Source organism: Pogoniulus pusillus, chromosome 6 (genome assembly GCF_015220805.1).
Source record: "Pogoniulus pusillus isolate bPogPus1 chromosome 6, bPogPus1.pri, whole genome shotgun sequence".
Classification (NCBI taxonomy): Eukaryota; Metazoa; Chordata; class Aves; order Piciformes; family Lybiidae; genus Pogoniulus; species Pogoniulus pusillus.
Window position 1 is genome coordinate 23,730,780 of NC_087269.1, and position 14,519 is coordinate 23,745,298.

Genomic DNA, 14,519 nt, shown 5'->3' on the forward strand with positions numbered 1-14,519 from the left:
ACCTCAACACTGTCCTGACTGCACAGTGCCACCAAGTCCTTGAGAAGCAATCAAGCAAGGAGGAGGACAAACCCCGAGGATTAAGGAATGCATAAGAATCACCATCACCACAAATGTGTCAGGCCAACAGGAAGGAGAAGATAGCAGGAAATGTCCCAGCCTAGAGGGCCCAGGCCATCAGCGTTTCTATGGGGGGCTGACACTCTACTCAGACCCCTCCATGAGCTCCAGAATGCTGCTGTAGAGGCGCCTGGGGGCATCCAAGCCCCAGATGAAGTCCCAGTGGTTCCAGTCTGGGATGTTACTGTAGGTGACAAGGTGGGCGATGCGGGGCAGCAGCAGGTGGATATCCTTCAAATCAGCCACCCAGTCTTGCCCCCCTGACCACACCACAGTGGGCACAGACATCTCCTCAACCTGGTAGGAGGGAGGTGTCTCCTGAAGGGACACAAAAGACTCCAAGGAACTGTTGCTATGGTCAACCCCTGCAAGCCATCATCACATCAGCCAGCACAGTCCCCTGGCATCTCCAGCACTGCCACTGCAACCTCCTACCTGGTGGTACATGTCTCGGTTTTCACTACCATAGTTGAAAGCCTTGAATTCTCCTGATTTCTTCACCTGTGGAGAGAAGATAGATCTGTGGTGGGAGGCCAGTGAGTACTGCTGAGAGGGTCTGGCATCTCCTGGCCACAACATGAGAAGGTACTGACAGGACAGAGTGCAGGAGGAGGTGGCATCCCTGCAAAGCCAGACTCTTCACCTTTTTTAACAGGGTGATGCTTTGATGTCCAGCTTCATGCCTGTCTCTAGCTATGGGCTGACAAATCAAGATGTTGTGTGTGACCCTTGGCTGCCCCAGTGCAACCCTCCTACCTCTGGAGATCTGCTCATCACCAGCAGTGCTGTGCACACAGGATACTGCTGGAGGACTTCATGGTGGTGAGTCGTCCTTCAACAACCTTCCTTACCTCCTCATGGCACTTTGGGCTCAGAGATATTGGTGAGCCCAAGGGTGAAATTTCAGATACCTGCACAGTAGTTGTATTGATTAAAAAGGTACCTGTAAGAAGGCGTTAGGGTGGGGACTTCTGGCCTGACCCTGTTTCCAGCAGAGCCCATGCTGAAGGTGCAACATGTTGCTCAGACCAGTAGTATCTGGCTCGTGTCTCTGGGACCCCTTTGAGCAGAGGCAGATGCAGATGGGTCCTGCTCCACCTCCTCGTTTCCAGCTGAGCAAGCCCAGCTCCTCCCAGTCTCTCCTTATATGGCCTGGCTTCCACCCACCATCACTTGTGGTGTCCTCGAGCTAGTTCTGCTTTGGGGATGTTTGGGGACCTCAAGCTGGTCCCAGCATCCAGCTGTGGCCTCCCTGTCCCCTCTGGGCACACATCCCAGTGTTCCTTGGTTCACAAAGAAACCAGGGCAGGTCATCCTGCATCCAATACCTCATTTGTACACCTGATTCCTTGCCTGTTCTTTCTCACAAGCTGATCATGTCCAAGTTCCCCAACCTCTCACAAATGCCTTACAGACACCAGACCCTCAGTGAAGGGACCATCCCAAGGTGAAGCATCTGTGTTTCAGGAAACCTACCTGGGCCCAGTGTATTATATTTTTGACAGATGTCCTATCTGGAAAGTGGGCTGTGTACACATCCAGACGTGTCTGCAAGGAAGCATATTCCAACTATCATTGCTTCCCAAAGGGTAGAAGCAAGCATGGCAGGTGCCAGGTGATGCGTGCCCCACACTACTGAGTCATGCTTCCTAGAGAGTGGGATCAGGGTCAGGAACATCATTTAAAAGTCAATTGTGCTGAGGAGCTCCAGGAGAATGACGATGAAGGATGAAGCATCTTTGGCTCTGGTAGATACTTCATCTGGGCTCAGGGACTGTCCTCAGCACCTTAGTGACTACCTGTGATCATCCAGATGCTGCTTCATCAGATGATGTAGGGTGGGTGATGGGAGTGCTGGTGGGAAATGCAGCTGGACTCAGTGAAAGGCAGCCCTAACTCAGAGTTAGGGCCACCATCATGTGCTACTTGGCCACTAGTATTGACTCAGCAGAACCTGGGGGCTTCTGCTATCCCAGGAAGTGAAACAGAGAGAGAGGATTCTGGCATTACCCTAGCAGCATCTGCTTGCCCATAGGTGCTAGAGGTGAGTGGCTCTAGCAGGCTGGGTGGGGTGTTTGGTGAGGAGTGGACAGGCAGTTGGCAGAGGGGTCATCAGAGCTAAAAGGTGCTGCTGGATGCTCCAGAGCAGTGCAGCTCTGGTTTCCTTGCACACATAGAGGATGGCACACTCACCATGTTGAGGTTCTTCTTATTGTAGCCACCCAGAAGAAAGAAGAGGTTGGCACAAGGCTTGTGCAGCAGAGGGTGCCCACACAGCTTGGGGAGAAACCTCCACAGCTTCCTTATCCTCAGTGAGGCATCCGTTTTGCCAAGCAGGAGCTGCAGAAGCAAAAGCTGATTCTTTGTCTTTCCTTTCTGGCAGGCTAGCCCTGGGATTGCCTTTCCCAGCCCACTGCCAGCTGGTGTCCCCGTGAGCTGTGCCACTAGCTGGGTGGTGAGGATATATGCACCACAGAGTGCCGACAGCTTTGCCCTGTCTGTCCTGTACCTCTGAGGTGTGTACAGCTCGTTGCAGGAGGCAATGCTGGTTGAATACACAATAGGGAAATCAATACTGGGCACTCTCCTCTTCCCCTTTCCACCTCTCTAAAGCTTTGGGTTTGTTTTTCAGTGCTTTACACAAGTAAAGCTGCTTTTTTTCCAACTGATCTGTCCAGAAATTCTTCAAATGCCCCCACTGAAAGAGTGTTTTCAATACCTGAATCTCAACATGAGCTGGCACCATGTGCTCAGAGCCCAGAACTAACCTTGAACTGGGGCTAATCCCCAGCAGCATGGCCAGCAGAGGCAGAGAGAGGATTCTGCCCCTCCGCTGGGCTCTGCTGAGACCCTCCTTGCAGTGCTGGGGCCAGCTCTGGAGTCTTCGGCACAGCAAAGACAGGGACCTGTTGGAGCAGGGCCAGAGGAGGCCACAGCAATGCTGGCAGGGCTGGCAGGGCTCTGCTGTGAGGCCACACTGGCAGAGTTGGGCTCGTTCAGCCTGTAGAGAAGGCTCTAGGGAGACCTTAGAGCAGCCTGCTAAGATTTGAAGTGGGCTATGGGAGGACTTTTTACAAAGGCATGGAGTGACAGGATGAAGGATAATGGCTTCAAACTGTCAGAAACTGGATTTCAGTCAGATATTAGGACGAAATTCTTCCCCATGAGAATGTTGAGGTACTGAAACAGGTTGTCCAGAGAAGCTGTAAAGGCTCCAAGCCTGGAATTGTTCAGGGCCAATCTTGATGAGGTCTTGAGCAACCTCGTCTTGTTGGAAGTGTCCCTGGTCATGTCAGGGGATAGGACCTGGGATTAAAGGTATCTTCCAACCCAAGCCATTCTATGATTGTATGAAGGTTCTACAGGAAGGCATGCACTGAACAAAGCAACCATGGAGGAGTACACCTGGTCCTGAGTCATACCCGTGCTTACAAATTATCAGGAATTAAGTGGTTTCTGCTGCATCAGATAGCCCTGGGGGATGCACCTGACTGTACTCTCTTGTGTTCCAGGGAGGAGAGTGTGGGTAATCCCCTACCTGAGACATCCTGAATTGCTTGTCCAGAAGAAAGGACATTTTCATGATGGGACTTTTGGTGTGGTTGACTGTCACAACTGGAGCCAGGGCAAAAAATGTTTTGATTTTCTGAGCCAGTTCTGGCATGGATGAGAATGCAATGAGCGCTGAGAAAACAGAAAGAATGACTTGAGACTTGGGCAATCCGTGGGCAGTTAATCCAAGGGTCAGTTGGACCTGCTGCCCAGATCTTTTTAGATGGCATCAATTGCAATTGGAAATCTCAGATCTATTGTAGAAGTCTGGGATCTCTTGCCACTTTTCTGCTTACCATTGCTGCTACAGTTGTTCCAAAGGAGGCAAAACTTTTGTTCCTATGATTAGAAGTGGCTGACTGAGGAGACATTTCAATGACTGCCGCTAATGGGAAGTAAACAATGCTGCCACCTTTCATCTAGCACTGCTAAGTGATACCACACCACCATGCATTTCACAGAGAAGCAGGAGCTGTGCCCTCCATGCAAAGCACCTTTGGTTTTGATGTGGAACACTGCAATTCAGTTTTCCAGGCTGAATTATAGTTGCAGCAAGGAGCTTCCCGAAGTCACTAGGAGCTTTCTTACTAGCTGAGTAGCACACTAGTCCTCAGAGATGTCTTGCTTGAAAAACATGACTGCTGTGGGACTTCTCATTGCAAGAACCTACCTGCTCAGCATCCCACAAAAAGGGGACCTTGACGCTTTCTGGGTGTTTACCCAAATGCACATTCCAGGGTGGTGGGAACCCCTTCTAACTCACCAATGGTGCAGCCCTGGGAGTAGCCAACGTAATAGATCTGCTTCTGCCCAGTCTTCTGCAGCACAAAGTTGATCATGGCCGGAAGGTCATACATTGCCATTTCATGAAAGCTGCAATATGAGAGTAGTGCCTTGGTTATAAAGTAACACCAGGGCAGCACACCTGTGCATCTTGGCTGCCTTGTATCCTGAGCATTTAACACCTGTGGTTGATTTTCCAGAAGAAAATGAATCATAGAATTATAGAACAGCCTAGGCTGGAAAAGACCTTAGAGGCCATCTAATCCAACCTCTCTGCCATGGTTAATCAACTAGACCAGGTTAGTCAAGGCCCCATCCAACTTGACCTTGAACATCTCCAGGGAGGGAGCATCCACAACCTCTCTGGACAATCCATTTCAGAGTCTTGCCACCCTTGTATTGAATAATATCTTCCTGAGATCCAGAAATCCTATGAGCTAGGAGGGCCCTGCACTGGGCAAAACTGCACAGGGACTGAAGGTATCTCTCCTGCCATGGCCTCATTCTTCCCTGGAAGAAATGAGTCTTCCCATAACCATGGTGATCAGTAAAGAAACTGTGCAGAGCCTGAGCAGCTCTGAGTTCAGCTGCAGTACAGCAGCTCTGCTGACCCAGGGGTGGGTCTCATCAGAATTACAGCACCAGCCCAACTCCTAGAGCTGCTCTTTCTCAGGAGAGAATGGGACACTAATGCCTGCCTATGGGCTTTTTAGTGTGATGTGGTGAAAGTCAGGTTCATTATTAGGCTTTGCTTACTAGAATCAAGTTTTAAAGCTTGAGAAATCCAGAGTTGTTCTGAAGATTAGCTTTGCAGAGGCATTGGCAGTTAAAAAAGCCGTTCCTGGGAACAAAGTTTCTGTGGACAATTGTTGTGGTAGGCCTCATAGGCCCAAAATAGGCTTATACATGTCCTGCCTTGCCTAGGCGTGTTTTTCTGCTCCACCAGACACGAGCATGGGAAACAGACACAACAGAACCTGTAGCTACTGAGTCTGGCCTGTCCAGGGTCCTGTGGTGTAAGGTACACACACTTAGCTTGTGCCTGCCTAGTGCAAGGCCTGTGCTTTACCCAAATTAGGGAAAAGCAAGCCTGTGTCTTTGCCTAATATGGTATGGTTTGGCTAACTGCCATCCTGATTGGCTATTCTTGTGTCCAAAGGACAATTAATCTCAGCCTCACATTGATAAAAGGAGACATGCAGGTAAACAACCTGCTTTTGCTTTGCTGCTTTGCTTCTCTGCTCTTTGCTGGGCTCTCTCTGCTGTGTCCAGCCATGCTACTATTGCACACTGGCTTATTGCTTACCTAGTAAACTCCACTGCCACAAGTTACCAGGAGCAGACCCTGGATGTCTGCATGCAATTGGCCTCTGTGGCCAGTGTGACATCGTGCTGAGACTGCACAACATCCTGCCTTCTGCACCTGAAGGTCCTGCCTAGAATTCCTGGACATATACACAGATCATCCAGAAGAAGCCAGGAGAACAAGGTCAGAGATTGTCTGCATCCTTTCCCCAGAAGCTGAGAAGATTCAAGCCTCAACGTTCAACAAGACAGAGTCCCCTGAAAGCATTTGGACACTGTCTGGACTGTGACTAGCCCCCACGAAGGTAATAATAATAGTAATATGTGAGTAAATGCTTAAATGCCTCTTTGTAATTCTCTACTGCCTTCTGCCATAGAGCAGAAAGAGCTTGGGCTCATCTACTGGGCAAACGGCATATTTGCCGCAAGCGGAATTTGACTGCAGGAATAGTCTCTTCCAGTTCAATTAATGTTTATATATTTTGCTGGTTATATTAGATGTAGATATTATCGATAGAATATTTCCATAACTGTGTAAGAACCAAAATATTATCAAAATTAGTGGTCGGGGGTGACAAGAGTTGTAAATAGCAAAAATAATAAACAATATTAATTTTGGAAAATATCATATCACATCAATTAATTTCCCCTCCACAACAACAGTATCTATAGAGGAAGGGGAGCTGGCACTGACATCTGTGGATAACTTGCTGGGGTCACAGCTGGAGAGGTCCCCACAGAGACTCCAAGACAGGGCTGATGTCTCTAGAGCATGGGCATCCCTATGCAGGCATCAGTGCCCTGCACTCTCTACAGGGAGGTGTTGGCACCATGCAGCAGGCAGGTGTGCATGGGTACCTCCATCCTTCTTAAGCACTTTCAGCAGAAGGTCTGGGGGAGGCCATGCTAGAGGATTAGGTGTTCTGAGTTGCCTGCTTGGGGGCACCCACCTCTGCCTAGAGTTTAGTGATAATAAGTTTGTTGTGCTTTTGAAATCCATTCCAGCCCACCTGAAATCCCAGAATTCAGCTTGGTCATCAGAAAAGCACTGGTGTCTCCGGGACCAGCTTGTTCCCCGGTTGTTTCCCAACCAGACATCGTAGCCAGAGTCTGCCAGTATGAAGCCAAGGCTGTTGTTAGCCAGATTTTCCACCCAGTGGCTGCCATCTCCAAGTAACCCATGCTGGAGAAGCACAAGTGGCTTGGCCCTTGGATCTGAAAGAAGCAGTACAGTTCATTAAAACAGAAATTCTCTACTTATCTCAAATTCAGGCCAATAAAGCCTCTTTCTTGCACTGCCAGAGGACATAAAATGTCAATTTTATTGCCAGCTCTTGGCAGAGAAAGAATTCCTTGCTGTAGTCCTGTGGTGGTTGCCTTCATTGTCTCGGGCTGGAGAGCTGTGGAGGTTTCTCACATCCCAGATGGTTGTTCCCACAAGCTCAGTACAGTGCCTGCTGACAGCAACCATGTGAAAGCTCAGATGTGCAAGCTCTTTCTTGAGATCATTCCAGCCCCCAAATGACAAGAGGATGGGGAAAACATTAAATGAGGAACTCTATTGAAATAAATCTGCACCCTCTTCACCTTAAAATCAAGCCCCTACTTGGTGTGGAAGTCAGTTGCTCTTCTGCACCCACAATTTCCTATGCCTGCTGCTAAATAACTGATGGGAAATTGGAAGAGTAGCATGGATTTGGTATTTTTTAACACCAAATACACTCCTGGCCTGGTAAGGTTCATCCCTTCGCATGCTTTTTACATTGAAGCAAGTTTTGTTGCTTGCTTCCCCATGAAATAGAGTAATACCTTTGTTCCCAGGGTCTTCTCTCCCGTAAGGAATTCTGTTCATTGTGACGTAGTAGCCATCATAGGTCAGGACTTCATATTCCTCACTGGGGTACCCTTTGTGATGTATTATTTGGCTCTGGGGGAAAGAAAACTCGAAGTGGAAAGCTTTCTGTAGCTAAGGTGCTGATTGGATTCAAAGAGATGCCTCTGTAAAATGGAAACACTGCTTGGCCAGGTTATGCGGTGCTTGACCCAAGCCCATCCCATTGAGGGAAGAGGAGATGCTCACCTGCGTGCTCGTGCCTGTGAACAAGAGGGCAGTGGGCAGCAGCACATGTTTGAAATGTTTCCAAAACTGAAGACTGAAACCTTCTCAGGGTTTCCTGAGAGCTGCCAGCAGCAGCAGGACATGTCATGTCATGCTCTGAGGTGGGGCCTGGGGCAGACAAGATGGTGAGGCATATGGAACCTGCTGAGCTGGGCTGACTGGAAGGGCAGTAGGATAAGCCCCAGAGGATTTGTTGCAAGGCTTCTGAAGCTCTGCCTGGGCTTTATTTATGCTGGAACCACCACAGATTGGTGAAATCCATCTGTGATCCTGCCTACATGTTGCTGTATGCTCGTTTTCTTACATGGCTGGTGGAAGATCTCAGCAGTTTTATTACTTGGGTCATTTATTGCTTCATTGACATTCAGGACTCACTTGGACACGGCCATGAGCAATTTGCTGCAGTTAAGGAGAGGAGCTATGCACAGCTTTTTACCCTCAAGTAAGGTGTCTGATCAAGTCCAGGCTGGGATTACCCTATTCTGCTGGTAATTGCACTTAATACTGCTGGGAGGAAGAGGACTCCTCCAGGGAGCAGGGCTTGTTAATGATGGTGTGGAGGCAACGTCCCGTTGCATAGCTCAACCAGACCAGCACACACCGTGACCCAACACTTCTTCACATATATCCACTCTGTCCCCGCCTTCCCCAGCAACATATTTACAGAGCAGAAATCCAAACTTCTCTTGACTTACAACATTCATGAATGTCTCAGGATTTACAGCCCGTTTCTGCTTGATGACACCTGCTGGGTTCACCAGTGTGTGTAGCAAAGCCAGGGTTGCAACAAACCACCACATCTGATCTCTGTGTTAAAAGAAAAAAAAATTATTATTATTATTATTATTATTTCAACATTGTTATGACTGATTAGTTCTGATGGTTCCTTGTATATCTGTTCTATTTGATTCATTGTCTATCTGATTTTTTATATATCTCATATATTCCTTATATATCACAGTGTGGGCTGGGAAAGCAGAGGGGATTCCCAGTTCCAGCTTCCATTACAGCTCACTCAAGGCTCTCCATACTCCTCCATGCAGATTTGATCTGGTACTGGACAAGACCCACTTTACTATTTTTAATGATAGAAAGAAAAGAAGCAGCTTTATAATGTGAGAACCATTCTCTGAATCTAACTAAAGTGACAGAAGATAACCATCAGGCCACTTGACACAGAGGGAATTGCTCCAAGGGAAGAGTTTGTGCTCCAGAAGGAACATCTTTAGGGTGACTGGGCTAGGACTGCGTCCATACTTTCACTGCTTCTCTGCTATTGAATCACAGAATCCATCTGGTTGAAAGAGACCTCTAAGATCATCCAGTGCAACCCTAACAGAAGATGTCTATGAGGATGATAGAGTCTCAGAGCAAGACTATTTCTTAAGTGTAACCTGAAAACAAAAAAACCCCAGCTTTCTGATTGCCTCAGAGATTTCTATCCCAAACAGAGCTCTCTGTTTTTAATAAACACAGTTAATATTATATATAGAAACATAGAACTATTTTGCTTGGGAAAGACTTTTAAGGTAATCAAGTCCAACCATTACCTGACTCTAATGGTAGGGCTAACCCATGTCCCTCAGCACCACATCGCTGCCTCTGTGAAACACCTCCAGGCATAGTGATTCAACCACCTCTCTATGGAGCATGTTGTAGTGTTTGAGAATTCTTTCAGCGAAGAATATCCAACCTAGCCCTCCTGTGGCACAACTACTTTCTTCTTGTCCTATCACTTATTACTAGGGAAAAGAGCCCAACTCCACCTGTCTCCAACCTGCTTTCAGGGAGCTGTAGAGAGCAATGAGCCTCCTCATCATAGACAGAATGGCTCAGATTGGAAAGGACTTCAGAGCTCATTTACTCCAAACTCCCTGCCATGGGCAGGAAAGCTTCTCAACTAGACTCATCTGCTCAAGGCATCATCCAGCCTGGTCTTGAGCACCTACTTCATATTATCTGATACAAAGATCCATCTTGCAGGAAAATTCAGGAAGAGAACCCTCTTTGGATCTCTCTCTGTGTAGAAAACTAAATAACTCCAAGTCCCTCATTTGCTCCTCACCAGCCCTATTCTCCAGACCCTTCACCAGCTTTGTTTCCCTTCTCTAGAAACCCTCCAGCACTTCAATGTCTTTCATGTAGAGAGAGCCCCAAAACGGAACCTGTTACTCAAAGTGCAGCCTGACAAATAGAGAAGGACAATCACTGCCCTGGTGCTGCTAGCCATACTATTGCCAACACAAACCAGGATGCAGTGGCTCATATTCAACTGGCTGTCAGTCAATACCCGCAGACCCATTGTGTGGCAGGCAGTTGTGATGACCAAATTGGATTAATTTCTATTCCTTTGCCAGGCTCTTAGAAATCTAACCTCAATCAGGCAGCAGGAGCTGCAAATCAGATTTGCCTTTACCTCCTTTCTTGCACCTCCTCATCTCCCACAACATAAGATATATCTGTCCACTGAAATATTCCCAGTAGCCTTCTCTGTGGTAGCACCAAGAGACAAACTACCCAAGGAAAAAAAAAAAGTCAGTGCTCTTTTTCACACCCACAGTGCTCCAGTGCCTATTTGAATTACATGGAGAGAAATACATTACCAGTCAGAGCCCACTGCTGGATCTGATCAGGCTGGCGGTGTGAGTGGTGGCAGCTCTGTCATCACCACTGTTAAAGACAGCACATTGTGTCAGAACCCTGCTATGCTGGCACCGTGCTGGACAGCATCACGCACCCTCCAATTAAGGGATGTTTGTGCTGGTCATGTCTTTGATAGCTTCCGCTGCGTGGCCACACGGTCACAAGTTTCATGCTTGCAAAGGATTATTTTCTCCAAAAGTGCCTAGAATGACTAATTTCAACTGTGGAGTTGTACCTCCAGCTCATGAAAGCCACAGTAAAAAAGGTGTTAAAAGGTTTTTCTCTGTAAGGATCCTTTTCCCAACTCCTAAGAGTCCTTGGTGATGCCTTTTAGAAGAGCTTTATGAGTTTCACAAGGCTTCAGGAGCATTCCAGCTTCTCCATAGACACACCAAAGACAGGTCAGGATTCACTGGCTGCCTGGGTGGGAGAAACGTGGTGATCACATCACTCTTCAAAAGTAGCAGTGGCTCAGACAACCTCCAGGCAGACCTTCTGCCCGAGCAGTACTGCATTTACAGGGGGCAATTTGCAAGGCTCCTGAGACATCTTCTAGAGGAGCACCAAGCACAAAGGCTTACTGATGGATGGCAAAGTGAAGGAGCACTTCTGCAATGACTGAAGTGACAGATGTTGCAGGGTGAGGGTGTTTAGCCTCCACTTCCAGCTCCCTCACCTTACAGCCTATGCCTTGCTGTAGCTGCTTGGGAGCCACTGAAAAGAATGAACCTTCCATTGTCTACCAGTACTCATCTCCTGGGCGTGAAAGTTACAATTCTGAGGTTATGATTAATTGCAAATAAGAATTAGATCTTTCCAGAGAATTCAGTTAAGTGGCGGGACAATTTTTTTCAAAGAGGCTAAGCAAAAATAGATAAATTTATTTCATTTCATTGGTTCTGCAAATTTGTATATATTTTAGGAATGTAGAGTGTTCTGTCTCTTCTTTGTGCTGCTTCTGGCTTGCTGCTTGCTTCTCTCTGACCTTGTTTGCTGCCTTGTTTTGGCTGGTGAAGGTGCAGGGAGGGAGGTAGAGACAGCAGGCCCTCTGGATATCTTTGTGTCCAGGGGATGGGGGGAGGACAGAGTTGAAATATTGTGCAAGGGGATATTGTTTATTGAATTGTAGATATATGTACATTTGCCTTGCTTATGTTTATTGCCTTTTATACTTTAATATTTAATCCACTTTTGTAAATATAAGTTCATTTAACTTCCAAAAATTCTGAGTGTGGTAAATTTACTCTGAGGAGAGAATTTCCAATTTGTTGGGGCACAAATCCAACCCACAACAATGGATTAGGCTGGTTTCTAATATTCATACCAGCCACAGTCTGCCAGCAGCATGTGGGTTGTGAAACACAGCCAAAGCATGCACAGGTTGCTTCATCCGGCAGCCTGTCATTGCCTATCAGCACAACAGCCAGCTGACGCAAAGGGACTCAGTGAGTGGGTGCTATCCTTCCCACCATGGGTGGGGCCAGAGCCTTCACTCTTTCATTGTCTTGCTTCTGTCCCTGTGTCCTCTCTAGGCTCTGGAGAATGCCTTCCCACTCCTGTAAGGGCAAAGATGCCACTTACTTAAGATGGACTTTAAAGGTTGTGCAGAGGACAATTCCAGCATGCATCCCAAGAGGAGTTCAAAATCACTCTGTGGATGAAGAAACCCCACTCGGAAGGCTCCTCTGAAGGTCATCTGGTCCAATCTCCTTGCTAGAGCAGCATTGCCTAGAGTTTATGACACAGGATCACATCCAGGAGAGTTTTGAATGCCTTCACAGGTGGAGACTCTACAATGGCTGTATCAATCAGAACTCTCGTAAACACATGTTCAGAAGGGGCAAAGTCACAGAATACACCTGGGGGAGGAGATCTCCCAGTCCAACTCTCAACCCAGCACTGAAAGGTCAACACTAAACCATGTCCCTAAGCACCAGCTCCACACACTGCTTAAACACACCCAGGGATGGTGCCTCCAGCACTGCTTTGGTCAGCCTGTTCCAGTGTTTAAGAACCCTTCCAGTACAGAAATCTTTCCTGAGATCCAGCCTGACCCTCCCCTGGTGCAGCTTGGAACCATTCCCTCTGTTCCTGTGGCTTGCTAACAAGGAGCAGAGGCTGCCTCCTCCTTGCTCCAACCTCCCTTCAGGGAGCTGTAGAGAGCAATAAGCTCTGCCCTCAGCCTCTTAGCCAGCCTGCACACCCCCAGCTCCCTCAGCTCCTCCTCATAGCCCAGCTTCTCCAGGCCATTCTCCAGCCTTGTTGCCCTTCTCTGGATCTGCTCCAGCTCTTCAGTGTCCTTCCTGGAGTGAAGGGCACAGAGCTGAGCACAACACTTGAGGTGTGAGCTCAGAAGTGCTGAGCACAGGGGGATGATCCCCTCCTGTCCCTGCTGCCCACCCTGTGTCTAGCCCAAGCCAAGATGCCTGGGCACAGCTGTCTCATGTTTAGTGGCTGCCAACCAACACCCACAGGTCCCTGACCAAGTTACAGCTTCCCAAGCACACATGGCCAAGTTTGTAGCTCCCCATGAGGTTGCTGTGACCCAGGTGAGTGACCTGGCACTCACCCTTCATGCAATTAGCTTTGGCCCATGGGCCTAATCTGACCAGATCCCATTGTAAAGCTTTCCTACCCTCTAGTAGTTCGACACAACCACCCAGCTTGGTACCATCTGCAAATTTACCGAGGGTGTCTATTCAAGTGTTCTGGCCAGCTCCTCAGTCCTCCATATGCTGTCTGGGTTCTGTCTGAGGCCCAAAGGCCAACTCTTTCTTGGACTCTAAAGTCCTTTAGGAGTCAGAAATTACTACATCATGATGTCTTGCTTCTACATGGTGCTAACTTGGTGCTTTCCATTCATTAGGCAATGCTGCTGCTGGACATCTTTCATTTTCTTGTTTGTGGAGTCACAGGACTGCATCCCACTCTGCATTTCAGGTAACAGGAAGAATGAAATGTGCTGTATCACCACTGCTGTCTCTCTGTGAACAGTTCCAGGTGTTCTGGTGAATCACCTTCTGCATAGTGCATTACAATGTAGGCAACACATTCCTTAGTGCTTATCAGCTTGACTGGAGTAAATCATGTCCTTGGCTATCAATGCACAGCATTCCTCTAAATCCTGCTCTGGTGTTTCTCCTTGTGCTTTCACATGTACAAGCCACCAGACTGTATTCAGGATGCTGGTTGTTACCTTCTGTCCATTATCTATTGCCAGCACTGAGAGTCCTAGGGCTGTTTAGTCTGGAGAAGAGAAGGCTGAGAGGGGACCTGATCAATGTCTATCAATACCTGAGGGGTGGATGTGGAGAGGGCTAAGCTCTTTTCAGTAGTGCACAGCAATAAGGACCAATGGATACCAACTTGAATACAGAAGGTTTCACTTCCACATGAAGAGAAACTTCTTTACAGTGAGGGTGACAGAGCCCTGGAGCAGGCTGCCCAGGAGGGTTGTGGAATCTCCTTCTCTGGAGACTTTCCAAACCCACCTGGATGCCTTCCTGTGTGAACTACCCTGGATGGTCCTGCTTTGGCAGGGGGGTTGGACTGGATGACCTCTTCCAACTTCTAACATTATGTGGTTCTGTAATTCAGTAGGAGTTTTACTCATATGCTGAGTTGCACAGTGAAACTTGATGAGACAACATATACTTTTCACATCACCTTGCTAGAATTGTTCATGTTTCAGTCAAAGAAGAAGAAGCTGAATCAACAAAACAATGAGTGTTCTGAAATGCTGAGTGCAAAATAACTGAGATGTCATACCAGTGGCTGGTCTCAGCTAATTCTTCCTCCATTTCTTTGTTCACCAGACTCCATAACAACCCTGAACATCTTGTACTTCTTTTCTGGCCTCTATTAATTCTACAATTGTCTTTCAAGAGTATTTTGGAGCTAAAGGAGTTTGGTTTGTTCAGGTGTTGTTGCTCAAGGCCCCATCCAATGGGGCACTCAAGAAATACAAACATCTACCAGCTAATGACTTTTTCCAATG

At 47.7% G+C, this 14,519-nt stretch overlaps 1 protein-coding gene across 1 annotated transcript; it reads right to left on the reverse strand.

Moving 5' to 3' along the window:
* Positions 1-204: 204 nt before the first annotated feature.
* LOC135176412 (lipase member M-like) lies at positions 205-8,679 on the reverse strand. The gene is made up of 9 exons (XM_064145564.1): positions 8,575-8,679; positions 7,570-7,687; positions 6,771-6,975; positions 4,436-4,545; positions 3,659-3,804; positions 2,314-2,460; positions 1,597-1,668; positions 556-621; positions 205-438 (listed from the first exon to the last, which is right to left on the reverse strand). The coding sequence occupies exons 1-9, from the start codon at positions 8,677-8,679 to the stop codon at positions 205-207; spliced, it is 1,203 nt and encodes a 400-aa protein (XP_064001634.1).
* Between the last annotated feature and the right edge of the window lie 5,840 nt (positions 8,680-14,519).